Here is a 27,690-nt window from a genome sequence, read left to right as displayed (position 1 = left end):
ATATCTGACCCTTACAGGTTACCATCTCTAGATGTGTGGCTACCATGGTGTGGCATGGAGACCTGACACAGAGGATCTAACACAGGTCAAAATTCAAAGATGCTCCTAGACTACTTCAAGATCAGGTTTCAGAAATGCTGAAGTCTGCAAAAAATTTTTTTTAATAGCAAATTCTGACTGGATTTTGTGATGTACTTTTCCTTCTGGGTGTGGGCTGTGGGGGGAGTCCTCTCCACACTGCGTGACAAGTACGGTTTTAAAGACACAGGTGCTAGAAACGTCTTTGTAATGAATCACACCACTACATAAGTGAAAGGAAATTTGAAAGTTTTGTGGACTACTTCCTCTGAAACTATTTTTAAGGCTGAAATTCTGTTTCCATTCATTTCTCTTTGACATTCGCTGCTTCTTCTTTACTCACTCCCCCACCATCTCCCCCAGGTGTTGTCTGGAATTACTTTAAAAGATTTTGTGAGCAGCTTAAACATTTTCATTCTGGCTATCTATATAACTAGGGCAGTAGCACATAAAAAACAAATTTATTTTTATGTAAAGAACACAGCTTCCAATTTGATAGAAAAGTGTAAATCAAAAAATAAGCCTACAGGAAGATAGCTGTTTGTCAGTACTTACTTTGATCATACACTTTTGGTCGATATTCTCCTCCAAAGCATTCGTACTCGAGGGTCTCATCGTTGAGGTCGAATTCTTCTATAACTGTGTCATTAAATTTATACCACTTTCCTTTTCCACATCCCCTAAAACAGAGAGATAAATCAAACATTATAAGGTTAGAAAACAAGTATTTCCATCCCTAGCATTTATCTCTACATATTGTCTACGATTATAGTAGGGGATTACCATTTGAAAATAAGAAAAATCTAGCAACAGCAATTTCAATTTCTAAAACAACTTTTCATTTAAAGGGGTAAAAAAAGTTACATTAAGGGGCCAGTCTGGTGGCATAGTGGTTAAGTTCACACATTCTGCTTTGGCGGCCTAGGGTTCACCAGTTCACATTCCAGGTGAGGACCTATGTGCCACTTATCAAGCCCATGCTGTGGCAGGTGTCCCACATATAAAATAGATGAAGATGGGCACAGATGTTAGCTAAGGGCCAATCTTCCTCAGCAAAAAATAGAGAAGGATTGGTGGCAGATGTTTAGCTCAGGGCTAATCTTCCTCAAAAAAAAAAAAAGTTAGATTAACTTTAAAAAATCCAATATAAAATAAGATCAAAGAGCAATGTAAAAGCTACTTTGTACAATAATAAGTGTGGATGACAAACCAGGGCCAGGGAAGCAGAGGAGGGTGGAGAAAGGAGCAGAGAAGGGTCCAGAAGGAAGGGGGAGCAGCGGAGGGTCCAGGAGGAAGGGGAGCAGTGGAGAGACTCCCGGCCGGGCCGAGTGGGGAGCGGTGCCTCTCCTTACCGCCTATCCTTAATGAAGGAATAGTAGTGGCCTGCATGTGCCTGCCCACTGTGCACAATGACACCGACAAGTTCGTAGTTTTCTGTGAGGGCAACTTTTTTTCGTGGGGATCCTCCGCCTCCCTGATCCATACTTCGCCCATTTTCACCAACTTCAGAGGAGGAATCTTGGCGAGCCATTCCTGAGACTGTGTAAGGCTCCATGTTCAGCATCCAGGGAAACTATTTAAAAGTAAAAAGAGCACATTAATCTTGGTTAGTGACATACACAGAATGCCCAATTAGGTTAGACACAAACAAGGGGGAGGTGTTCTCCCAGTTTAAGGACTACCTCTCCACTTCAAGTAGGAAATTTCAGAGCGGCCCACAAGCCCGGGCAAGTACAAGTTGTCTCTGGTTTGAGCACTAAGGAAAGAAAGCATTTAACTTCACAGCCGTCATTAGGGTGCCTTCTAGAAATGAGGGTTAATGTTCATAGATCGGCCTGTTTTACTGGCAGCAGCTGCTTAAGATAAGGGGCTGTGTACTCCTCAGAATGCTGAGACCACAGCCTTTCACATTTTGGATGAAATTTGAAAATATTAAAAGGAAACGGTAAAAAAGGGAGCAGATAACGGTTGCAAGAAATTTCAGGAAAAAAACCCAGTTACCCTTATTTGTTCATCATATTTGATGGAGCGTCCACTCTCCCAGTCAAATCCGAATCTCATCAGGTGGATGACCAAGACACTGGGCAGAGCCTTGATACAGGTCCTCTTCACTGTGATTCTCTAGAGAAGAGCAAGGCCCAGTTACCTCCAGGAGAAAACGAAACAGCAAGGTAACAAGCACAAAGCCACAGATTGCTACAGGCCTTTCCCATGCATGTGACAAGAGGTGACACATCTTCTGGGAGGAACAACAGGAGCTGAACACTGATCCACGTGGAACACAGAAACAAAGTACACAAATGACAATTAATCTCATTTTTCAAGAAGGGCAAATGTAATACCTTTTCTTTACACTTTTCACAGTAATAAGCATTACTTCCCTCCAGAACTTCTCCTCTTACAAACTGGTCCAAGGAAATTTCCAGACTCTGACAGGAAGTCACGCCTAGGTTGAGAGCCATGAAAGCTTCTTCTCGCTCATACCTGATCAGGAAGTTAACAGAAACAGCACAACTAAAAATCACAAAACCACATTCATCATCAGCAAAATCAACACATACCTTTCCTCATCCTTTTAAAGTACATTACCAGATAAAAATACCAATTTTTGACAATTCAGAATTGCTTAAAATTATAAATTTCAACAAAGAAATTTTAGAAGTGGAAACCAAAGAAAGTTAATTCAGTAACCATTTATAAATCCATTGAGGGAGATATCTGCAAGTCTCTCAACAAATGCAAAATTTACAACACACTAGAATAATCATTTAAAAAGTATGATGATCATTTTTTTTTCCTTTGGTGAGAAAGATTGGCCCTGAGCTGTTGGTGACATCTGTTGCCAATCTTGCTCTTTTGTTTTCTCTCCAAAACCTGAGTGCATGGTTGCACATCCTAGTTGTCAGTCAGTCTAGTTCTTCTATGTGCAATGCCGTCACAGCGTGGCTTGATGAGTGGTGTGTAGGTCCGTGCCCAGGATCTGAACCAGTGAACCCTGGGCCGCCAAAGCAGAGCGCACACACTTACGTACTTGGCCACAGGGCGGGCCCCATGACGATCATCTTTTTATGCAAGTGATATCTTCACTAACCTGTGAGGACAATCTTTACAGATCTTCTGATCAGAATAGATGCCCTGAAAAGTATTCTTAAAAATTTGCTCTCTCCCCATTTTCTGTTGGAATAAAAAGTTAAAATTTTAGTTGATGCCCCTAGGTTTTTGATATAGAATTTTATTTAGACTGAAGCTAAAGCACAGATTTCAATTTAACCACCAAAATAAAATGAGTTATCTTGGCAGTTTAAGTTGGGAACTCATGAAAGGATTATAACCTGTCAGAACCACCATTAGAATACTGCAGTAATCTGAAAAGGAAGAGAAGAGAGGGCCGGTCACAGCCGACAAGGGCAGCAATCTCAGTGACAATTCTGAATCCTTCTCCCTGTGCCAGTTACCAAGGGAGCAGCAACTCTCCACAATCTTTCCTTTTTTCTTATGGACAGAATGCTATAAATTTCTAAGCTATTTTAAAAAAAGAAGTGGATAAACTGTAGCTACTGATGAGAGGGGAGGCAAACACTGGCAGTGTGGGAGGCTGCCAGCATCTTAGAAGGCGCTACCGTCTCGGAAGTGTGTCGCACATTTACTGGGCAGCGGGAGAAAGCTGTGGGTTTAAACATCATCACAAACAGCTGCTCAGTCTGGCCCTTTTGTCCCCCGTGATGGAGCCAGACTGCTCTGCCTGCACCGCCATGGGCTCACGGTGAGTGCAGGACTCCTTGGAGGTCCACATGGGAGGAGTGTGTAGATACAAACGGCTACTATTATGGAGTATAGATTAAGAATTATACACTTTATCAAGAGCTAGAGGAATTAAGAAGGAAAAAAACCTATAATTCTAGTGATCTGTGTATATTTTGATGTTCAAACCCAGAAGAAATGAATTACAGTTATGGTATTAAAGACGATCAATTTCTGATTTGTCACTTTCATAGTAAGCCCAAATCCTAAACCACTGTTCTCGTACTATAGAGTTTGAGAGAGTTAGAGGAAAAAGGAAACATTTTCTACCTTGAGATACTCATCCATCTGATCAATGAGACTAGTGAAGAATTCATATGCATCCTGCTGTTCTCTCACATAAAGCTCTTTGTTCCACATCTTGAAAATCTATGTGACAAGAATTAAATCTGTTGTTAAAGGAGAAGTAGTAATTTCTGACCATAGTAGCAAAGGAATGTAAAAGAGCACGTAAAGGCTTTTAAAAACCAAGTTCACCACTAGGAGGGAGAAGTTTTCACTGAAGTGAGATTAGCTTGCATCCAGCTACCTTTGTTTTGTTTGCTCTGGTCCCTTTGTGATCACAACAATCTATGAAACCATACAGGGTGGGACATAAGGCCATGGAACAGAGTTTCTCTCTCAGAAACTAACCAACCTATGGGGGAAATACAAGGTACTCCTCCTGTGAAACAGGAAAGCAATGTTAAAAAGCTGTGTTCTTTATCTAGAGGCATTAGTGAAATTGGCATAGGTTCAGAGAAAGGATTTGAACAAATATTTCAAAAAACTAAAATAAGAATCATGAGCAATCCTCAAAATAATTAAGATTAGCAAATCCCTAGGAATTATAAATGCCTATTCTCAACATTCTAACCACTTGAAATCAAGCACCAACTGAGAGAAGAATGGAAAGCCAATTCTTTTGCAGGTTCCTGGCAGTGGGACTGGTCTAGAGTTACTAAGGAGAGGAGACCACTATCACTAGAGAAAGAATGCAGCCAAAGTCCAAATATCTAACGTCTTTACATCTAAAAGGTCACTGAGTGAAATACCTTCCAGAAGTTCTCAGGTACATAATACTGCAGCTTGCTCTCCATCAGATGCCCGAACAGGGACTGCACTTGGTAGAACACACTGTCATCGGGATTGTCTGTGTCATCGTCCACCGAAAGCAGTGACTAAAAAGAAACGAAATGTATACGCTAAAAATATTCCACCTCTTTACAGAAAACCTTGATCCCGCGCACACTGAGTACCAACACTGCTCTTCGAGAACGCTGTGTGTGTTTGCATGCAGCTACAGCCCTGCCTGTGTCTAGCTGCAAGACTTCCTAGCTGGTGTAACCATAACAAACCATCTCTTTGAGCCTTTGCTCGATTATGAAAAACTGGAACGAGCAATAGCAGGATCTCTAGAAGAAATAAAAGTGGTATAACAGACGGGTAATTTCTCAAAACTATGGACTGCTCTATGACAAGCTACTACAATATTATTATAAAGTGCTGATGATAGAGTCTAAATATTTGTAAAATACTAAAATGTTAGCAATTTTATGGAACAGAACTTGAGAATAACTTAGAAACTCAAAAATCACATTAGGTCAAATCCATCTGTCAAACAGGCAGCATATTCCTTCAGCAGAGGCAGAAAAATGCGTGACTGTGAATGACATGTTCGCTAAACAGATTTCAGAAGCTACTCAAGAATCTCTAGTTATGCCTGGTTTTAGTAAATTGAAAGATGCCACAGATGAATATGGAACAATTTCCAGGCAATGCAGACATGATTTATCTTACCCCACAGGAAAGAAGGAGGAACTCACCTCGGGGAGACCAGGCTGCATATACAGCTGCTGGAAGACTGCGTTCATGTAACAAGTAGCACCTCCATTCCTCAGCCCCACAAAGCCTGAGCTGGACCTGCTATCCACTGGGGGAAGGTACTAGGAAAGAGAGAAGGACAACAGTCCAGAGAGAACTGGCGCCTCTGCCACCAGTGCGTTTCCACCGCGTGTACGAGACGCCTGAGAGGAAGCAGATGTGCCCACAGATTTACCCACCCGGTGTGTTATGAGCCACACTTAGCAAACCCACGTCCATGAGCACCTCTGCAGATGCTAATACAATTGGAAAAATACCATCTCAACGTTTCTTTTTAGTTCATAAAGTACCTAGCATATAGTAAGTATTTGTTTGCCTCTTATGTAGACATGTATTCAGTCACTTGATTATCATTCAATAAATATTTATTAAGAGCCTACTATGTGCCAGGCCTTCTGCCAGGAATAAAGAACAGAAATGTACCTGGTCCCTGACCTCAAGGAGCTTACAATCTAGTAGGGCAGACAGGCATTACCCAAAGAAATATACTAATACACATTTACAAATTGAGGTAGTACTCTGAAAAATGAATAGGGTACTACAAGATATTTACTATGAAGAATCTTGACCAGTCTTGATGGTCAAGGAGGGCTCATTCATTCTTTTCCTTTTAGAGAAGATGATATTCTACTGAACAACTTCTAATACGAATACAATTTAAGGGGCTGGCCCTGTGGCCGAGTGGTTAAGTTCGTGTGCTCCGCTTCGGTGGCCCAGGGTTTCGTCAATTCAGATCCTGGGCGTGGACATGGTGCCGCTCATCAGGCCATGGTGAGGTGGTGTCCCACATGCCACAACTGGAAGGACCCACAACTAAAAAATATACAACTATGTAATGGGGGATTTGGGGGATAAAAAGCAGAAAGAAAAAAAGAAGACTGGCAACAGCTGTTAGCTCAGGTGCCAATCTTTAAAAAAAAAAAAGAAAAGAAAAAGAATACAATTTAAAAAATAGGTACATACCCTGGCATTTCACTTAAGGAGGTTTTGTAATAACGTAGATCCCATTACAGTACTTTTCTGAGTAGAAATAATTCAGAAAAGGCATCTTGGATAAAGTTCAACATGGCACTCTCCAACTGGAGAAGGGTAGTGGTGGCGCACTCCTACGCGCCGCAGCAGAGTCACCTGGCCAGCCCGCGCCACGTGTCTGCACCCCTGTGAACTAACCAGCTCAGGGAGACCTGGAGGGCGGGACCTCAGGGAACTGCTGAACACAACAGCCTTTCCTTTAACAACAACGCACACCTAGAGCAGGGTGATTTCTAAAATCTAATCATACAGTAGTCTATTTGTAAATTACATAGATTAAAAAAAGTTACAATATAAGAAAAACTGGTTTACGACAAAAAATATATTTATATAAGAGATATTTTCTTCATTACACTGATATAATTTCTGACAACAAAAAATAAAATTTTCATTTAAATCTGATTGTTAAATAAGTGCACGTAAAACTAAATAAAGCATAGCATAAAATAAGCTTTAAAAACTAAACACTCCGATGCCAGGCAGTCCCGCTTCTGCGCACACACCTGCTCTGCGAGGGCTCCTCAGACTCCAGGACACTGCCGGCTGCCTCTCCTGCCCGACCTGCCTGCTCAGGCACCCGGGGTGGGTGGGGGGTGCGGGGGACCACTGACTCTCTCTGGTGGCCACGGAGAAGCGAAGGCGGCTTTGGAAGCCTCCTCCACTCCTGGTCTGGGACTGCAATGCACCTGCACCTTGCTTCGCTCCTGCAGATCCCAACATACATGAAGCTGTTCCACGGCTCCAGAGCTTGGCCACATTCGTCTCACAGCTGGAACGACCCTCCTGCTCCGCTTCACTGGCTCAGTAGTCTTTAAAGCTCTACTTTAAATTTCATCTTTTCTAAGTTTTCTGAGACACCACCATCTGGTGGTGAAGTGCCTCTCTGTTCGTGGAGCATTCAGCATGTACCTCTCTCTTCTAATTGATCACATTATATTGAAAATATCTGCCTGTGGGTCTGTCTCTTCCATTATACACTGACCTTGAGGGCTGGGATCTTACCTTTACTTCTGAGCTCTAAAAGCCTAACACACCTCTTACAGCATAGTAAACTCAATAAATCTTTGTTGAATTTAACTGAACACAGGCAGTACTAGGACAGAATCAGTGTTTGTCTGACTTTGTGTCTCTATGCTGGCACTGTGCCAAGCATACAGTTACTCAAAAAACACACTGAAATGCTACTTTTATTGAAATAATGAACCGACTTGGAAACGTCTCTTCTTTTTAATTAATTAAAAGGGTACTATTTAGTAATACCGTGTAGTGTATTTGTCTAACACACGATAGATTATAGTTCATTTGAATATGTGAGCATCATAAGCAGAAGAATAACACTGACTCTCTTTGGGATTAGGAGAAGGCAAACATAGTTTTAAAGTTACATGCTTAAGAGATGATTCTAAAAACATTAAGTGCATCAAGGTCTAGAAAACTTACATCAAACTCCTTGGTGAGAGCAGGGTCAGGCTGATGATGCATAGAAAGGAGCTCTTTTGTAATGATTTGAAGATTGGATGGTGAGCTATCAGCCAACATTACCAGGACTTCATAGGCTGCCAACCGGCTATTGACTGTACTACACCTGAAACCAAAAGACACAGCCAGTTTCACCAGTGAATAATCTACTTAAATTGTCCATTAAACTAAATTGACATTTGAAATGAAAATGTTCAGAGCTGCAATGCCTCAAACAGGGTTATGGTCTGATGGCAGAATGCCAGTACCTAGTGGGAAGCACTTCCTTAACAAAGGAGGAGGCCATGAACACAGGAGGAACGAATACTGTTTAGAGCTAAATATTTTCTTGGCCTGATGATAAAGTAGCAAAATCTTTTAATTATGACTCCCGAGCATTCTTATCTAAGGGATGGATCAGCAAGAATGAAGGATAAAGAGTCTGAAAACTTTACCACAAACACAACCTGGGAATAAGTCTTTCAATTAAAGTAGGTAGGAAGATATGTTTTCGTAGATATCACCCTGAAATTCAGATATCTAAAGGGCAGAAAGCTATACAAATCAGAACAGATGCCCATAAACATCTTATATGTGCCTGCAGATAAAAAATTCTTTAAGGACACTAATCACCTTTCCATTTTGCTAAAAAAATGGAGACAGAAATACAAAGTTTGCCATCCATTTGCTCAAAGTGACAATAAAAAGTAACTTGTAAGCATTCTGCAGGAAACCAAAAGCTTCTTAGACTGCTCACCTTGAACAGAAATCATTTTGGGGATGGACAGCAATTTCTCACTGTCACTCATGCCAACCTTGCATTACTGAGGAGCTCGTGTGTTAGGAAGGATACACAGAAAAGAGGACATCAACCTCTGAGAGACACTCATGGTGAGGAGTGCAGATGTGGTCAGGGGAGGGTGGGGTCTTAGTGGGCAGCACGAGGCATGGAGGAAATGCCCATGGACCTGGCCTGTCCTCTGCTTCTTATCTGGACTTCTGGATCGCAAAGGACAGGTGAAGGATAAATAGGAGGTACCATACACACAGGCTAAACATTAAGAAGTTTTTTTGTTAGTGTGCATTACTTGTGAAAAGCATTTCTGTGTATTTTAAATCTCTTTCTGGCTTTCAGGTGTAGGTGAAAAAAGCCTGGGAGTCACTGTGATAAAGGAACATCCTTCACATACTGGGGAGGGTGAAACAGAATGTTCCAAGGCACTGTGTGTGATTAAAAAACCAACTCCTTGTTGATGGAGGTATTACTTTTAACAAATTTAAAGGGAAAGATTCATAAATAAAAATTTCAATAAAACCACTCGAGATTTATTTTTTCTGTTCACTGAAAATTGAAATATTCATGGATTTCTACTGCTTTAATAAAAGACTCCCACGGAGCTAGCACCAAAACGTCCAGAACAAGCCTGAGGCGGGGTGAGGATGGGAGTCACGGTCTGAGGAACACCTTACAAGTTCCAGTGAAGGTTTATTACTTAAAACAGATTTTGCTAATAGGAGTCTCGAGATAGAGAAATAGTCACACATGATAAGATACCTCTTAAGATTCTATAAAATATTGCTTATTGTGCCTTGCCCATTTCAATAACCATTGAAACCGTATTGGAATTTTTTTCACTGTTAACGTTAAATACCAAATCCTCAATTTCTTCAGAATTACTCAATTAACTCTGGTTTTCGTGAGAAAAGAGGAAAGTAAGTTAGATTCAGAGCAAATAAGATGGCAGCTTGCGGCCACCTCCTCCTCCTGTCTCCACCAGTATAGACATCACCCAAGTAAGGTCAACATTACAAAGGGATCTTTCAAATTTCTACCCATAAAACATACCAGAAAATTTGATTCTAAAATTACCACCATAATAAATCACTGGTAGTTTTAATTCTCAGGACACAGTCAATACTCAGCAAATCACATGGTTCTTACACTGAAGTACCTGTCCTTTTCTCCTCGAAGAAACTCTCAAGACTTGGAGCTGTTTGCTCTTACTCTGGACGTAACTGCTACCACACCTCAGTCTCTCCTAGAAGGTGTTACTGGCCAGTTAACTGCACTACTATTCATCCTTCCACTCTGATGAGAACTGTGGTGCCAGCATACTTGCTCAGCACTTGCTTTGTGCCAGACGGGCCTTCTGCTAAGCCCCTTTACATGCATTTCTTTACACAGTGGATAACATCTTACAAGCTACACACACGCACAAGATGGAAGACAAACTCCAAGTTAAGAAAATCTTTTGGACTGAAGTTTCGAATTAGAATTTTTACCAAAACTGAACACAACGTGCATTTTCCATACTTTGGATGAAAGTCCTGTTGACTGATGGCGGCACTGCCAGCTGGAGAATGACTATTTAAAATAATTCTAGAAGCTCGGAAAAGGAAGTCATCTAACAATGGTTTAATGAGTGATGAACCTGGAATAGAGCATAATATTCATGTTGAGGATGAACACATATTTTAAATCAAAGACCCTATCTTGCACTTTCATATCAGAACAGCAAAGGCACCCAAGGCCACCCACTGGCGGGCATTCTCTCTAATTTGATGCATATTTTTTGAGTGCTTATACTACCCAGCAAAGCTCTGTGGGCAGGGGGTGGGGACGGGTGGAGAGTCAGGGGACGGAATATAAAGACAGACAAGTGAGTGTGCTTCCGGTCTGAGCTTACAAGGGAGTGAAAGGAGTCAAGCTTTCACTTTAGAAACACAAAAGCTGAGAAGACCTTAACGCAGGATGGTTTCAGTGAATAATTCGTTCTTACTCTGGGTATAGGGGAGTCCACATAACAGTTTTTGAAACTTTTTAAATCTTGCCTTCTTTAGGTAAAAATGATGTGCCCTTCTCACCTGGTTAAGAATCACTCTTTTCTATGTATCCCCAGTAGCCAAGAAGATTTTTATAGAGTGTAGTTCATGTGATAATTAATGTTTTGATTTGTTTTCTGAATATAATTCGTAATACTGAATATGTTTTATAAATGACATGTGTACCCTAGGAGACTCATATGTACCCCACCATCTGGAGGTGGTGGTTGCGGGCTGACTCCCCAGATGAGAATTACCCTTTAAAAGAAGTAACATATACAACAGATTATATTTTATAAAGTTTATAACAGCAAAAAGAAATACCTACTTTGAATTATAATTTTTACTTGGTATTAAGAAGTTATGCAATCTAAGTGTTTTGAACACTAAAATTCTCTATGTGGTTTAATGGCACTGGTAAAATACACCTTATATTTGTTAGCCACTAAAATTCCAGACAATCTGCTATTGCCTGGAGGTCAATTTTCTATGGAACACTTAGCACCTAGCTTATTTTCCCATTTACACAATACTATGGGCAATAACTGACAACTGAGGGATTCTGTCCTGTGTAAGATGAAGCAATAATTACCAAGCATTTCCTTTTCTGCCCCACAGAGTGAAAGAAGGGTCTTAATGAGCCGTAAGTGTCCTGCCAATAAGATGTTGTCTGCTTCGCTGGTCTCACAGTCAGCTGTGCGATTAGGTTCAAAGTTATCCAGCCAAGTAATCTCGTCTTCAAGCATGGCAGCTGGGCTGATTCGTAACTGCTCCATTTCTGAAGCTAAGAAGGAAAGAGAAAGCCATTTCAAAGAAAGAAAGATTTCCTTTCAGGGAGTCAAAATCCCGAATTAAAGTAAGCAAAGTCAAGTCCCAATCTTTCACTTTCTAGATCTCAAAAAAGCTGTCCTTAATGAACAGCTGCTACAGCTGCCCACACGGACCGTGAGGCTCAGGCACGGCCACCGCTGCCCTCACCCCTGCCTCGGCCATAGCCCGGACATCAGAGTGCCTCCTCCGTGCCGGTCACTGTCTGTACGCTGCGGGTCTAGGAAGAAGGAGACAATCTTTGTTTTGAAGAAGCTCCTGGTTTGGTGGGTGTTAGCAGATGTCCCAGGAAATAAACCTTTCTAGACAAGGAAGGGATAGAGGGGCAGAAGGGGGCCAGTGCTCCCACGGTGTTACCTAAGCCAAGGGACAGTGGAGACCTGCAAAGAGAAAGAGGTCACCAGTGGGACAGCAGGACCCAGGGTTCCAAACAGGGAGCCAGACTCCAGAGAGCTGCTCTGTCCCTGTGGTGAGTCTATCACTCCCCTCCCAATGTGGATTTAAAACCAGGTTCCAGACTGGCAGTTGGGACTGCGGAGGAGAGGAGTGGTCCTGCTCTGCCTGCACCGCACCAGAGCCGCAAGTGCAGAGGGTCCCGCACGGCGACGTGAAAAGAGTACTTTGGGGTCAGTCAGAGCTGGACCAGCACTGGATATGAATCCTGTCTCTACCACTTGCTCCCCGTGTGTCCTTGTTTCCATATTTATAAAACGAGGCTGACACCCACACCGCAGGGGCTGTGTACAAAGTGCCCAGTATCAGCAGTGGCACACAGGAAATACTCCAAAAGGGGCAAATACTGCTTGTTTTAAGACATATTCCCACCCTGCCCTTCCCAGTGAGGGGTCTTGGATCCCTCACTTTTCACTCAACAACACAGGGAAGGCCTACATTAACCACTGTTCGTTCATTGTAAAGTTGCATGTGTACAGCCAACTCAGGAGATACCATCTCCAAGGCCAACCTGGGGCAAAACCTTGCTGGCTGCTGCCCACCTTTCACTAGAAGCCTGGGTGAAAATGTAGGATTAGACTAAACTGTTAGACGGATCTGCAGTCCATCCATTTCTCTAGATACGACCAGCATTCTCTCCGGTCAAGACCTACACTCAGATCGTACCATCCCGGCCCCAAGAAGAGTGATTTCACGGCACTGCTGGAGTTCTCGTCCTCACTCAGCTTTTGAGAGACACTGACGAAACCAACAAGGGGTGTGCTTCAGAAGTGCTGCTGAGGCTCACTGCCACTGTGTCTGCACGCGTCCATTACAGGAAGACCGTGGCATGGATTTCTTTTAGGTTTTAGGGCTGGGAAAAAGATTTGCTTCTTTTGAGAAACCATTTCTGTTTCTTCTTCTAGGGTACCGAGAACAACCAACCACATGCTGTTTGCTTTTTACCTCTGTCCTCCAGGAACCTCACAATCAAGCTCTGACAGCATGGGGCTTTACTGCCTGCACATATGCAAAGTTTGTTTTTCTTTTTAACCTCCCAGCCTTGATATTCTCTTCTGATTAATATTTTTGTTGATCCTGGTTTTTATTTTCTTTACCCTAAGCTGAAGCAAATCCTTTGTGAAAAGAGAGGGGGAAAAAACTCTTGATTTGAACAACTAAATTTACAGAGAGCATTCCAACATACATTTTCATTATTTGCAAGTACAGATGATTAAAATCTAAGTGGTCTAACAACAGAATTTCTAAGAACAATATTTCAGTCACCTAACACTAAACAGTAACTGACTTCTATCACCATCCCTTCTGTTACTGCCAACATACCTCAAGAGGGTTCCCTCTTGCCTTCAATGATCAACCTTTACAATTGTCAGAATTGACTACGCTAGAAAGACTTTTCCTCCTAGCTATGTATCAGTGTAATTAAAATATGAGCCTTTGACAATTTCTAAAATCAATAAATCTTCTCAACACACTGATGGTTTGGTACATAATAAGAGAAGAGATCACTGGTACATGCGTTTCACGCTTTTTGAAGAAAACAAAATTCAACTTCAAACGATCATTATAATCCCATTTACATCTGAGATACGTTAAGTCAGATTCAGAAACACCCATCTGGCTTTCTCTTCTACTCCTCTCTGCCCCCCAACAAAGCAAAGTTAGACGGTCACTTACTTGTCAGATCATCTAATAATTGGCACCTCAGATCAAAATACTCCATACACTGAGATAATAGTCTAAAAAAAAAACAACCAGATTTCAGTTACTAAAAAGAGGCTGATTTAAAATTAAAAAGTATTTTCCTTAAAAGAATAAGTTCATAAAACAGCTGAGCCAGGAAATTTTCCTAAGCAAAAAATAGCTACTCTTACATTAATTCAAATTCAGTATTTTAAGCAAGAAGTGCACTAATGATTTCACTAGTACAGAGAAAGTATAGGAATAACAGGGTAAAGAGCGGGAGGCTTACTAAATTGATCCCACATTGCAGTGACGTGTGCGCTGACTGTATACATCTTGCACTGACTACACTCAACCCCTCCACTCTCACCCGATCCTCACTGAGTGCCTGCTGCATGCTCAGAACTGTCTTAGGGGAACACTGAACAGAGAGGACGGACAATAAATCAAAGCACACACACAAGGCAACTGGGGACAAGCGCTGAGAAGAAGGAGGCAGAGTGAGAGGAGGGAGAGACAGGAGGTCTCCCGTCGAGGAAGATCAACGGCGCTTCCGCCATTCCAGCAGGTGGAAGCACAGGTGTGCTCACCAGACGGGCGCCAGCGTTGATCCTGGCTCCACTGCTCAGACCTGGGTGTCGGGTGCAATTCACTTCAGTTCTTGCATGTTTTTAATTTCCAAAATGCTTCTTAGAGTATTACAAATAAACACGCACATATACACACACACACGACAGGCTCAAGCAAGGACTAATGATGAACATATACAATGAACCAAGAATTACGAGAGTTAAAAAAATGGAAATAATAAAGCTGCCAAACTCATTTGGCCACAGTGAGGGTAAGACGGTAAACAAATGTAAAGAGTTTAGTGTGCTGCACGGCACTCAGTCAATGCGTGGTAACTATCACCATCATTACTATATTATTAAGGGAAAAAATACGCACCAAACTTCAGCATTAAGAAAACTTGTAAAACACAATTTTCAAAATTATAAAAACACATAATATTCTATCTTATGTGAAATTAAACAGCTCTACATTCAAGATATTCTTTGAGAGTGTTTGTTAAAAAACTCGTCTAATGCTTTCTGTCTCTTTCACAAAGTTTAGAGAAATTTAACATCAAACAATATTTAGTTACATTAAAAAATGTGACTCTTACAAAAAAGTAGCAGCACGATAGCTTACTTCTTAAAAAACAGTTTAAACATTTCAACTAAAGAATCATTGGTCTCAGAAGTTCATAAAAAGACTGATTTTAGGAGAACTTTAAGGAAAGTTGAAATTCTAAAGCAAAACATGTACAAGGCAAAAAGCCAACAAGTTTCTATAGTTTTTAATCCAGATGTCTTTATTAGGGAAAAACTATTCTCTGAAATCTGGTTTTATACCATTAAAGAATTACGTTTCATTACAAGAAATACACAGCTTACGTCTAATTCAGGTTAAATCTTGATGGTCAATTGTAACATAACTAAGTTTTGGCTAAATTTTTAATGTTTGTAAGTCACTCACAATCATCTTACCTCAAAAACCAAAATCCTGACTTCTTCCTTATTTATAAATTTAGTTCAGTTCTGTTAGTTCAGTTATGTTAAAATAGAAGAAGGTTAAATGCTTCAAAGCAACATTTAAGTTCAGACTCAGACATGTGGGCTGGAAATCTCTATATGTTAGAAAGAGCACAAGAATGAGACAAAGGTTGATACACACACTTAATCCTGTAATGAAGACTTCCAAGAGCAGATAAAAACACAGCTCAAGTCAAAGAAATTCTACAGATTATATATCTTAAAACCAGAAAATACAGGTATTAAAAAAAGGTCAAAGATAGATCAAAGAAGAAATCACAAGAGAAATTAGAAAATATCTTGTGACAAATGAAAATGAAAACAGAATACATCAAAAGTTATGGGATGCAGCTTGCAAAAGCAAGTGCTAGGAGGGAAATTTACATCTGTAAATGCTTCCATTAAAAAAGAACAATCTCTAATCAACAACCTACATTTACACCTTAAGGAACTAGAAAAAAAAGAACAAACTAAATCTAAAGTTAGCAGAAGGAAGGAAATAACAAAGACCAGAGTGGAGATAAATAAAATAGAGAATAGGAAAACAATATACAAAATCAACAAAACCAAAAGTTGGTTCTTTGAGAAGATCAATAAAATGACTAACAAAAAAAGAGATAAGACTGAGATTACTAAAATCAGAAATGAAAGTGAGGACATTGCTACCGATTTTACAGAAAGAAAAAGGATTGTAAGAGAGTACTATGTGCAACTAGTCATCAACAAACTGGATAATCCAGATGACACAGACAAGTTCCTAGAAACGTAAACTTACCAAGACTGAACCAGGAAGAACAGAAAATCTGAATAAACCTATCACTAAGCAAGGAGATTGAATCGGTAATCAAAAACCTCCCAACGAAGAACAGCCCTGGACTGGATGGCTTCACTGGTGGATTCTACCAAACATTTAAAGAGGAATTAACACCAACCCTTCTCCAACTCTTTAAAAAAAATGAAGAGGAGGGGACACTTCCTCACTCATTCTGACAGGCCAGTATTCCCCTGATACCAAGGCCAAACGAGGACACTAAAAGGAATCTACAGACCAATAACCCTCATGAATGCTGATGGCAAAATCCTCAATAAAGTACTAGCAAACCTGATTCAACAGTACATTTAAAGGATTATACACCATGAACGAGTGAGATTGATATCTGGAATGTAAGGATGGTTCCAACACATGAAAATCAATCCTTCTTTAACAGAACAAATGAAAAAAACCCCACATGATGACCCCAATTGATACAGAAAAAAATTTGACAAAATTTAATGCCCTTTCCTGACAAAAACACTCAACCAACTAGGAATATAAGGAAACTAGCTCAACGTAATGAAGGCCATATATGAGAAACCAGTGGTGAAAGACTGAATGCTTTCCCCCTTACATCAGGAACAAGGAGTGTTTTCACTACTTCTATCCAACATAGTATTAGAAGTTCTAGCCAGAGCAATTAGGCAAGAAAAAGACATAAAAGGCATCCAAATCGGAAAGATAGAAGTAAAACTCTCTCTGTTCACAGATGACATGCTCTTACATACGGAAAATCTTAGAGTCCACAAAAAACTGTCGGAACTAATCAACAAATTCAGTGAAGCTGTAAGTTACAAAATCAGGATACAAATATCAGTTTCATTTCTATATACTAACAATAAACAATATGAAAAGGAAAGTAAGGAAATTCCATTTACAATAGCATAAAAAAGAATAAAATACTTAGAAATGAAATTAAAGGAACCAAGAGACTTGTACAGTGAAAACTACAAACAATGCTGAAAGAAATTAAAGAACACATAAATAAATGGAAAGATATCGTGTTTTCATGGATTGGAAGACTAAACCTTAAGATATCAATGCTACCTAAAGTGATATACAGATTCAGTATAATCCCTATTAAAATCCCAATGACATTTTTTGGAGAAATAGAAAAATCCATTCTGAAATTCATATGGAATCTCAAGGGATCTCAAGTAGAAAAAACAATCTTGAGAAAGAAGAACATAGATGAAGGACTCACATTTCCTGATTTCAAATTTACCACAATGCCACAATAATCAAAATAGTGTGGTATTGGCATAAAGACAGACATATAGACCCCTGGGATAGAAATAAAGACCCCAGATATAAACCCTCACATATACGGTCAAATTATTTTTGATAGGGTTGTCAAAACCATTCAATGGGGAAAGGATAGTCTTTTCAAAAAATGGTGCTGGAGCAACTGGATATCCACATGGAAAAAAACAAATTTGGATGTTTCCCCTATATCAAATACAAAGCAACTCAAAATGGATCAAAGACCTAAATATAAGAGCTAAAACTGTAAGACTCGTAGAAGAAAACACAGGGGAAAAACTTCATGACATTGTATTTGGCAATGAATTCTTGGATATGACACCAAAAGCATAGGCAACAAAAGAAAAAAAATAGGTAATTGACTCCATTAAAATTAAAAACTTTTATCTATCACAGGACACTATCAGGAAAGTAAAATAAACCCTACAGAATGGGAGAAAATATTTGCAAATCATATGTCTGATAAGGGATTAATACCCAGTATATATAAAGAACTCCTACAATCCAACACCACCAAAAAGACAGACAACTTAATTTAAAAATGGGAAAGAACTTGAATAGACATTTCTGCAAAGAAGATACACAAATGGTCAATAAGCACAGGATGCTCAAAATCACTAATCAGTAGGAAAATGCAAATCTAAACCACAATGAGATACCACTCCACACCATTAGGATAGCTATTATCGAAAACAAACAAAGAAATCCAAAGTCAACATGTTGGCAAGGATGTGGAAAATATGGAACCCTTATGCGCTGCTGGTGGGAATGTCAAATAGTGCAACTACTTTGGAAAACAGTATGGAGGTTCCTCAAAAAATCAAACATGGAATTACCATATGATCCAGCAATTCCACCTCTGGGCATATACCCAAAAGAATTGAAAGTAGTATCTCAAATTGATACTTGCACATCCATGTTCATTGGCAGTATTATTCGTAATAAGTCAAAGATGAAACAACCCACATGTCTACCTACAGGTGAATGGATAAACAAAATGTGGTGTATACACACAAGGAAACAGTACTCAGTCTTCAACAGGAGTAAATTTCTGACATATTGTAGCAGGGTACCTAGAATAGTCAAATTCATTGAGAAAGATGGTAGAACAGTGGTTGCCAGGGGCTAGAGGGAGGAGGGGAAAGAAAAGGGAGTTACTGCTTAACGGGTTCAGAATTTCAGTTTAGGAAGATGAAAAAGTTCTGGAAATGGACAGTGATGATGGTTGCACAATAACATGCATGTATTTAATGCCACCGAATTATACACTTTTCTAAAAATGATTAAAATGGTAAATTTTACGTCATGTCATTTTGCCACAGTAAAAAAAAAAAGTTCCAGCAAAACTAAAAAAAAAAAAAATCTAAAAAAAACACCAAATCTACATTTGTCTTTGAATTATCGCTTCATGTCCTTCAGTCATTTTTTAATGTGGCTGTTGGTGTTTGGTTTAATGATTTATAATAACTTTTTATATATTTATCAAAATTAGCTTGTCTGTAATATACGTTGCAGATCTATTTAGCCCGTTTGTAAATTGATTTTTGACTTTATCGTATTTTTTTTCCACCTTGAAATTTTTAATTTTTATGGAGGCAAATTAATCAGTTTTTTATTTCATGACTTATTAATGGGTAGAGAGATTTACTTTAGGATACTGAAAAAGTTCTGGAGATAAATGGTAGAGACGGTTGTACAACAGTATGAATATACTTCACTCCACGGAACTATATAGCTTAAAAAATGGTTAAAATGGTAAATTTTATGTTCTGTCTATTTTACCACACAAAAAATAAATACCAGGCTTGGATGCTTGTACTTTAGGGGTTTGGAGTAGCTCTAGCATTTCTTCCCTTCAAGGTCTCTAGCTTATAAAGCACGTCCAAGGGAAGTAGGCATCAATTTCACGACTCTCTGTGCCGTCTTACAAGCCCCAGCAGGGCCTCTCTGGCAGAGGGGAGGTGGAGAAGCGGCTAAAACGTGAGGTCAGTGGGCCTAGACTGGGGCACCGCTGTATGCAGGCTAGCCTACACAGACAAGGTGGGGCAGGCAGAATGGGTTTACCAAGTCATTCAACAAGCCGCCTTACACGCCCAGGCACATATAAAACCAAGAAAGCAAGCTAGAAGGATACCACAGAACATTTAGATATGGAGTTATGAAGTATGCTGAGCTGAGAAAGGGACGTACAGGAAGACACGAGCAGTGTGACCTTTACACAGTGACCTGGCTTGACAATTTCAGCCTCTCATCAACCAGGTGAGCTCCTCTTTCTCTTGGGGGTAGGTGGCTCAGGTGGGACTTGGGGTGACGGAGGGGAAGAAAGCCTGGTTATCATTTCTTCTAACTCTTCCATCCTGCATGGGGAGAAAACCTGGAATCCTCTCTTTGAGGGCACATAAACGTGAGAAGAGGAAAGGAGAGAATCTTCTGTCGTCTCAATAATGATGGTAGACTTTAGGGGAGCAGTACACAAATCATTATTCTCTTTCTGTAACGGGAGCTTTCATCTTCATTACATACCTCTGATTGACTCCTCTCATAATACTAGTTGGAGACCAGAGAGGCAGCTGAGCTGTGAGAATCACGCCCAGGAGAAACTGATTTGGCTTCTGCACATCTGGATGAGCCGAAGTATCCGTCTGACTAAGGGTATACAGCTGATCACAGGCAACGCGGCGAATCTGCAAGGACATTACAGTGGCCAAGGACAGATGTCAGCTAACTGAGAGATGGCTGACAAAGTGATTCTCCTCCTGAGGCCAGCTCTGAAGGACACTGTAAGGCCATGAGCGTTTCAGTCACTGATGGTCAAGTTTTCACTGAATAAACCAGGACTAATTAAAAATAAGTGTGGTCTGGGAACTGATTTCCCAAACTATTCTAATCAATAGGTTTATGATTTAATGTAAATAAAAATAAGAAAAACTCTTTCTCAAGTGTTTAAAGGTCAATTTTTAAGGTCACGTAAGAAAATCAGAATTATAAAACCTAAGGGGAATTCATGTCTTGAAGTTGGTCCTTCTGGATTTGGACCAACATGTTGACGCTGCGTGCCCGCTGCCTTTGCCAGCTATGGATGCGGAACACCGGCTGCAACATTTTATTTGTAATAACAAACACAAATCAGCCACAGCACCAGTCCCTTAGCTCTGTAGGAATGGAGGACGGATATAGAACGGAAAGGAGGGCAGATCGTCCAAATGGTCACTCTGCTTTCAGAGTGGTCTGCGGCCCCGTTGTATGGCTCCCTGAGAGGACCGAATGCCATTCCTGACACCCCACAGGGTCAAAGGTATCCAGAGAGCCCACGACAGAACAAGACCAAGTGTTTTTTATAAAGTAATGTAAAAAAATCCTTACCTCAGCACTTGGTGATCCAAGCAGAATGTCAATGATAAAATCAGCAACACAGGGCAAGTTATAGAAAGATGCTAACGAGAAGAATAAGGAGAATTGAGGGTACGGGGAGAGCTAAGTTAAGAAATGCATTTTCAAAATTTCAAAAATTCTGAATGGTTTCTTAAGCTTAACTGTAGCAGAAATTCATCTCTTCTTCTACATGGCGTTGAATTTAGGACCTCCCACAACTGCCTGCACGTCTGTGAGTTTACCCATGAGATTCCAACGTGCTCCAGAGCAGGACCAGGCCTCAGTTACCTTTGCACCCCCACACAGTTTAGCCCAACACCTGGCAAGCACCAGTTACAGAACAACTATGTCTTGCCTTGACAAACTATCAACACTTGTGAACTCTAAAAGGTACCCTATAATAAACCTACAAATGATAAAAAAGCTTGAAGAGAAGTTATAAGTTTTTTATTTTGATTTTTAAATCTCTCTAAATTAAACTGTAGGAAAATCGAACAAAGAGTATGGCATATGTTCAACAGCATTTCCTAAGGACTTGCACTTCTCATACATAAGCCATCAAAAGCATTCCTGCTCAAAGGAAGCAGTTTTGGCTATTATTTTACTGCTCCATAAATGTCTAACTTTTTTTATATCTTTACCTTGATAATCTTGTATGATTAGTTTGGATGTTACACTAAATGCATAAGGATCACCAACTCTACTAACAGGCAGTCTGAATCAGCAATAACAGGGAAGAGCAGGGCTCCCACATCTTGGTACAACCTTTTAAAAGTGGGGCTGTTAAGACCTCATTCCTGAATAAATATTTATCGAGGGCCTACTACACATCACGCAGTGTCTGGGTGCTGAAGATTTAGTAGAGAACAAAAGTCTCTGTCCTTAAAGAGCTTACAATCCAGCTGGGGAAGGAATGATGACAATACACATGATAAATAAGTAAATTATCCTGTATGTTATAAAGTGATAGTGATATAGAGAAAAATAAAGTAAGGAGTTTAGGTAGCGCTGGGCTCGTGAGGGGAGGGTTGTGATTTCTTTAAGAAGGTGCTCAGAGAACATCTCACTAAGGGTGATATTAACAAAGACTGGGAGGAAATGAGGAAGAGGGCCATGTGGATAGATGGGGGAAGAAACTACCAGGAAGAGGGAACAGCCAGTGCAAGGCCCTGAGGTAGGCATGTGCCTGGAGTGTTGGGGAAGAGCCAGGAGGCCAGGGTGGCTGAAGCACATGATGGGGGGAGAGCAGAAGGTAAAGGCACACAGGCATCAAGGGGCAGACTGTGTGCAGCCTGGAGGGCCTGAGTAAAGATGTGGCTTTTACTCAGCATGAACTGGGACACCACCATGAGGTTTTACACAGAGGAGCGATACAATCTGGTTTACATTTCAGAAGGTCCCCTCTGGCTACTGCGTGGAGAACAAACTGCAGGGGTAGAAGCAGGTGGACTAGCAAGAGCATGGCCACTGTAACCCAGGTGAGAGATGCTGGCAGGTCAGAGGGCAGTAACAGTGAGGGTGCTACTACAGGGGGGTCAGACGGAGGTGAAGGAGACATGCTGACACATTAAAAGTGGGGTGTCAAAGGAAGGAGTCAAGGATGACGCCAGGGTTTGTGGCCAGAGCAACTGGAAGAAGCAAACTGCCATTAATTAAGTTGGGAAAACTCGTGAGTAATACGGGCCAGACACATAGTTCAGCTCTGGACACGTGAAGTTTGGGATGGCTACTTGATATCCAAGCAGAGCCGGCAGGGGAGTGGTCCAGGCCGTAGATCAAATTCAGGCGTTACCAGCATACAAAGGAATTTAAGGCTGTGAAAGTTGATGAGATCACCACCAGAGCGAGTATAGACCGAGAGGAGCCAGTGGTGAGGGGCCGAGCTGCGGCTGCTCTAACCCTGAAAGAGTGGTTAGTCAGAGGGCCAGTTTGCCAGAGCCAACAATCGAGATAAAAGGGCAAATCTTAAGTGTCATGATCTTTAATAATGGAGTCATTAGGTTAGGAATTGACATATATTTCTAATTCCACAGTTTATGAACTAGTAAATCTGGGTTGTTTTAATTCCTCAACTAGACGGTAAGCTCCTGGAGGGCAGACAGGCTGCCTTATCACACCTACTGTGGAACCTTACACACAGAAGGTGCTCATGTTTAGATTTTCACTATCCTAGCACTATTCTCACCTATTCCACATACCAACTTTCCCCCCTTTTTCATTTCTATTAATATGACCTTAACTATGAAGACTGTACGGAATTCCCAACAGAAACCTGGCCTTTCCCTAAAAGAGATGACTTATTGCAAGCAAACCTCCCACATACCCAGCTGCTGGCTCCGAAGCTGCAGGCAGGTCACAAGAAGAGACAGGGCCTCTCCGGCAACCAGTGAGTCCTTGGTGGACACAGACTGCTGTCGCACACAGATGCCCGCGTGCAGGACTGCGGCGTCTCCTTCGCTCCCAGAGCTGCAGGTGCTCCCTGGGACAGGCAAACAGAAGGTTACTGTGGATCCCACAGGACCCGGGTGATGCTCTAGCATCCTTTTAATGACAGCCAGAGCTGTCAAGTGAAATGAAGAGCTCACGAACACACTCTGGTCTAAGAAATACGAGAGATTTAATTGCCTCATTTGGTCCCGAATGCTTTGTACTTAAAACACACTTGGAGGGGCTCGAAATGTGTTTGAGGCGAAACCAACAGAAGTAAGAATAGTGCAGTTTTGGAGGTATGAGGGGGTCTTCCTGGGATATTAGGAATGTTCCGTGTCTGGATCTAGACGGGTTACACATATGTAAAAAGCCTAACAGTCCCGTATATTTAACAGTCCTGCACTATACTGTATGTATGTCATATATTTTTAAAACTTTATTATTTTTGAGGTATTTATACATAGATTGAGCAGGAAAACCAAATGAAGCTGAGAAATAAAGCTATTTATAAAGGCCTAACAAAAAAGAACTGTTTTCCAGGTAAGAATTCTAGAAGAATCTGTATTACCGTCACAATTATTGGCCTCATGACACGCACACTCAGCAAGCTGACTTGGTTTCCCACTTCCTCTGTGTTTACGAACACTTTTCTTCTTCAATGAAGGATGACACATAAACACACGGACAGTAACGCGCACAGACCTTAAACGCAGAGCCCAGTGAACTTTCACTCACGCTCAAAAGCAAGAGGAGAGGCCTTCTCCTTCTGTCCACAGATGGTTCCCCCAGCTAGCTGCTGCCCAATGTTCTAATTACGTTCCCCTTTTAACCAGTACCTGAACTGCTGAGTCTGTTTCGAATTCCAGCAGGAAACAGAGAGTTACTTTCTTTAATGGGCTGGCTACTCCCCACGAGGTCCAGCCGTCCTGCAGCTGCAGCCCACGACAACCTCATGAAACAGGCCACTGTGGAGGTGAAGTCGCTGACTTCCATGGTCTGAGGGAGGGACAGAAGAGTGTTGTGAGCAACGCATGTGCTCACACACCCACCGACTTGTGCAGCCTTCCTACTTGCCTCGGTTTTCTGAGGCTCTTTCCCAAGATGGAGAAGCCAGCACAGTCATTTCTGCGTTTCCATCCTGCTCAGACACTGCCGCCTCACTGCTGCCTGTACAACAGAGGCTCTGATCCCCGTGCTCGTCCCGCTCAGACACTGTCGCCTCTCTGCTACCTGTACAGCAGAGCCTCTGACCCCTGTGCTTGTCCCGCTCAGACAGTGCCGCCTCTCTGCTGCCTGTACAACAGAGGCTCTGATCCCCGTGCTCGTCCTGCTCAGACACTGTTGCCTCTCTGCTGCCTGTACAGCAGAGGCTCTGATCCCCGTGCTCTGGCTTAAACCACCCAGCACCAGTTTTGTTTTTCCAGTTTCCCTCGTCCTCACACTGCACTTTGGCCCATGTGAACCATTGTAGGACCTCTACGCAGGCTCTGATGTTGTCTCTCTCACTTTGCTCATACCCTCCCTTCTCAACAACTCTCCACACTTATCTCTACATAGTTCACGCCTCTGTGTCCTAAAGCCCAGCTCAAGTGCCACCTCCCACACAGCATCGCCCACGACAGCCACAGGCGAAGGTGATTATTCCACTTCTTCTAAAGGTCCATGGAATGTGTTGCCTTTATCCTTCTCTTATAACACCTGATATTTTCCACCTTGAATTATAGTTATTTCTGCACTAGTGATCTCTTTCTTGCTCACCATAAGTTCCTTGAAGGCAATGCTCATGCCAACCATTTTTATATCTGCGTAGCCCCTCCTCGCAACCAGTTCCTTCCAAACGGGAGGAACTTACCGCTTTCTGAACCCACATCACTTGCCTGTATTGCCACTCGGGCAGCAGGGATGATCTCCTCAACCCTGATGGAAGACCTGTCTGACACTGACAACTGTCGGTAGGAAGCCTTTTCTGGGGTACCGCACAGGGACATCTGCCTGCTCGTCTGCCGGCTGACGTTTCGGAATGGGCGGGAAGAAAGTGCTTCTATGCCATCTTTGGTGAGGTCTTCATCTAATAACGTGGGCATTGTTTGTCCAACAAGTAAAAATCTTAAAAGGAAATAAAAAGTTAGACTTAATTCAAGGTCATTGCATACTACTTAAAATGATGGGATTGGGAAGAAAAATAGTCATGTGTTGCCTTGTGAGACTAATGTAATGAATTTACACACCTTGCAAGTTGTAGACAGATGGAGTAAACTCCTTGCCTTGTTTCGTAGTCCACTTCCGATGGGATGGAATCCCTCTGCATGACATTTACAACCAAACTTCAAAAAAAAGAAAAAAGGCATAAGTTTAAAGACTTCTTTTTCTTTCATAGGAAATTTTCTGTAATTTAATTGCTTATAAAAGTTATCAATTACTTAAATTTCTAGAAGATCCTTACATATAAATGGACCACAAATATTTCTAACACAATGATTTCCTATGATATCTACAACCCTCCTTCTCCATTCAGACAGACTCCTTGCTTAGCCAAAAAAATATTCAACACAGCGTTTGGATAGCTCCTCTTCTCACTGGCTTGAGTTCACTGACCAACCGCCATGTCAGTACTAGTAGAACTATCAAATAACCAGAACTGGTGTATTCAATAGCTTGTTTTTCACATCCACTACAGCCTGCATTATTGCAAAGCTTAACTGTTCTTCCTGCTTCCACTCCTGATGCTCCATCTCCAAAATCTATTCTCAAAAGATCAGCCAGTGGGGCCGGCCACTGGTGGGATAGCAGTTAAGTTCAGTGCGCTCAGCTTTGGCAGCCCGGGTTTGCAGATTCGGATCCCAGGCACAGACCTACGCCACTTGTCAGCCATGCTGTGGCAGCTACTCACATATAAAGTAGAGGAAGACTGGCAACAGGTGTTAGCACAGGGCGAATCTTACTTCTTCAGCAAAAAAAAAAAAAGATCAATCAGCGATCCTTTTAAAATCTAAGTCAGATCATGGCACTCCTCCTCTGCACGAAACCCTCCAGAGGAAAAAGGCAGTCTTCACAGTAGCCTACAAGATCCTACGCAACCTGGCCTCTGGTGCACGTGCAGCCTCGCATCTGCTCTGCCCCAGCCACGCTGGCCTCCTGCTGGTCTCTGAGGCACCGGGCCCACCCCACGAAGGGCACGCCCCGGCTGCTCCTCTGAACCACTGTCCCCAGGTATCTCCCGGTCTTGCTCCCTCACCTCCTTCAGGTCTTTGAAAAATGTCACCTCATCACTGAAGCTTTCCCTAATGACCCTACTGAAAATCACAACCCTCCCACACCCACTTCCTCGCCTCACTTTTCTCTACAGCTCTGATCACCAGCTGACAAACACTTTGACTTTATTTTCTTTTGTTTTTCTTTTCTTCTTCTTCTCCCCAAAGCCCCTCAGTACACAGTTGTATATTCTAGTTGTAGGTCCTTCTGGTTTGTAACTTTACTTCTTTGTTTACTGACTGTCTCCCCTCTAGACTCTAAGTGTCACGAGGACATGGATCCACCACTCTGTTAGAACGCCTGGCATGTAAATTAACTGACAAACAAAAGTAAGTCAGAAGTGACACACCTTTATTACCACAGCTCTGTGACTGGCCAAGTAATCAGAAATGAGTTTTTACTAACAAAACTTGACAGTGTTGAACGAACAGTAAAACTATGTGTGCTCTAGGCCTTCCACACGCTTGGGAATTCTTTCAGCTCCATTTCTCTCTTTCCTGTCCCCTCTATCTGTTCAAGGTCTCACCAAGCTTCTCGCCCCCTCAAGGCCTGCAGACAGGAATCCCTTCCACTATGCTGAGCTCAGACTTCAAGCTGGCTCTCACTCCGCCCGCCCAGAGGGAGGCACACCTGCTGCTTTCTAGGGCACAGCTCCTTTCAACTGCGGCAGAACTTAGCCCAGGGATCCATCACCCTTTTGCTTTTATCTTTATTCTTTTCTTCTTTATCAGCCCCTTGTAGTCAGCCTACAAAGAGAACCAAGCCTTCTACAAGTTAAAATCACAACAGAAAAGCCCACTTTTCCCTCAGTTATTCACCCCTTCAAACCACCGTCAGCCCTTTCTCACTCATCATACTGCAGAGGCTACTTCCCATCCTTACACTCGCCACCCAACCCTGCCAGCTGCTTATACCCAAACGGCTTTACCTACCCACTGATGCCTCCCCCAAGTCTCCAACGCCATT

The 27,690-nt window shown here is 41.7% G+C and overlaps 1 protein-coding gene across 4 annotated transcripts in view; it reads right to left on the bottom strand.

The window, feature by feature from the left end:
• Nucleotides 1-27,690, bottom strand: part of USP24 (ubiquitin specific peptidase 24) — a 139,237-nt gene that overhangs the window by 31,149 nt on the left and 80,398 nt on the right. For all 4 annotated transcript variants that reach the window (XM_070509829.1, XM_044770871.2, XM_044770873.2 and 1 more), the window contains exons 33-50: nucleotides 25,701-25,796; nucleotides 25,350-25,578; nucleotides 24,309-24,468; nucleotides 23,366-23,521; nucleotides 21,034-21,104; nucleotides 20,194-20,354; nucleotides 14,014-14,075; nucleotides 11,648-11,839; nucleotides 10,547-10,664; nucleotides 8,215-8,359; nucleotides 5,685-5,804; nucleotides 4,914-5,039; nucleotides 4,150-4,248; nucleotides 3,170-3,252; nucleotides 2,421-2,562; nucleotides 2,080-2,199; nucleotides 1,431-1,651; nucleotides 634-758 (exon numbers count right to left, since the gene is read on the bottom strand). In XM_070509829.1, the coding sequence (XP_070365930.1) occupies nucleotides 634-758; nucleotides 1,431-1,651; nucleotides 2,080-2,199; nucleotides 2,421-2,562; nucleotides 3,170-3,252; nucleotides 4,150-4,248; nucleotides 4,914-5,039; nucleotides 5,685-5,804; nucleotides 8,215-8,359; nucleotides 10,547-10,664; nucleotides 11,648-11,839; nucleotides 14,014-14,075; nucleotides 20,194-20,354; nucleotides 21,034-21,104; nucleotides 23,366-23,521; nucleotides 24,309-24,468; nucleotides 25,350-25,578; nucleotides 25,701-25,796 (2,426 nt within the window). The remainder of the gene's footprint in view (nucleotides 1-633; nucleotides 759-1,430; nucleotides 1,652-2,079; nucleotides 2,200-2,420; nucleotides 2,563-3,169; nucleotides 3,253-4,149; nucleotides 4,249-4,913; nucleotides 5,040-5,684; nucleotides 5,805-8,214; nucleotides 8,360-10,546; nucleotides 10,665-11,647; nucleotides 11,840-14,013; nucleotides 14,076-20,193; nucleotides 20,355-21,033; nucleotides 21,105-23,365; nucleotides 23,522-24,308; nucleotides 24,469-25,349; nucleotides 25,579-25,700; nucleotides 25,797-27,690) is intronic.

This window comes from Equus asinus, chromosome 5, assembly GCF_041296235.1.
Source record: "Equus asinus isolate D_3611 breed Donkey chromosome 5, EquAss-T2T_v2, whole genome shotgun sequence".
Classification (NCBI taxonomy): Eukaryota; Metazoa; Chordata; class Mammalia; order Perissodactyla; family Equidae; genus Equus; species Equus asinus.
The sequence above is the reverse complement of the archived record's forward strand: the minus strand, read 5'-3'. Positions and strand labels throughout refer to the sequence as shown.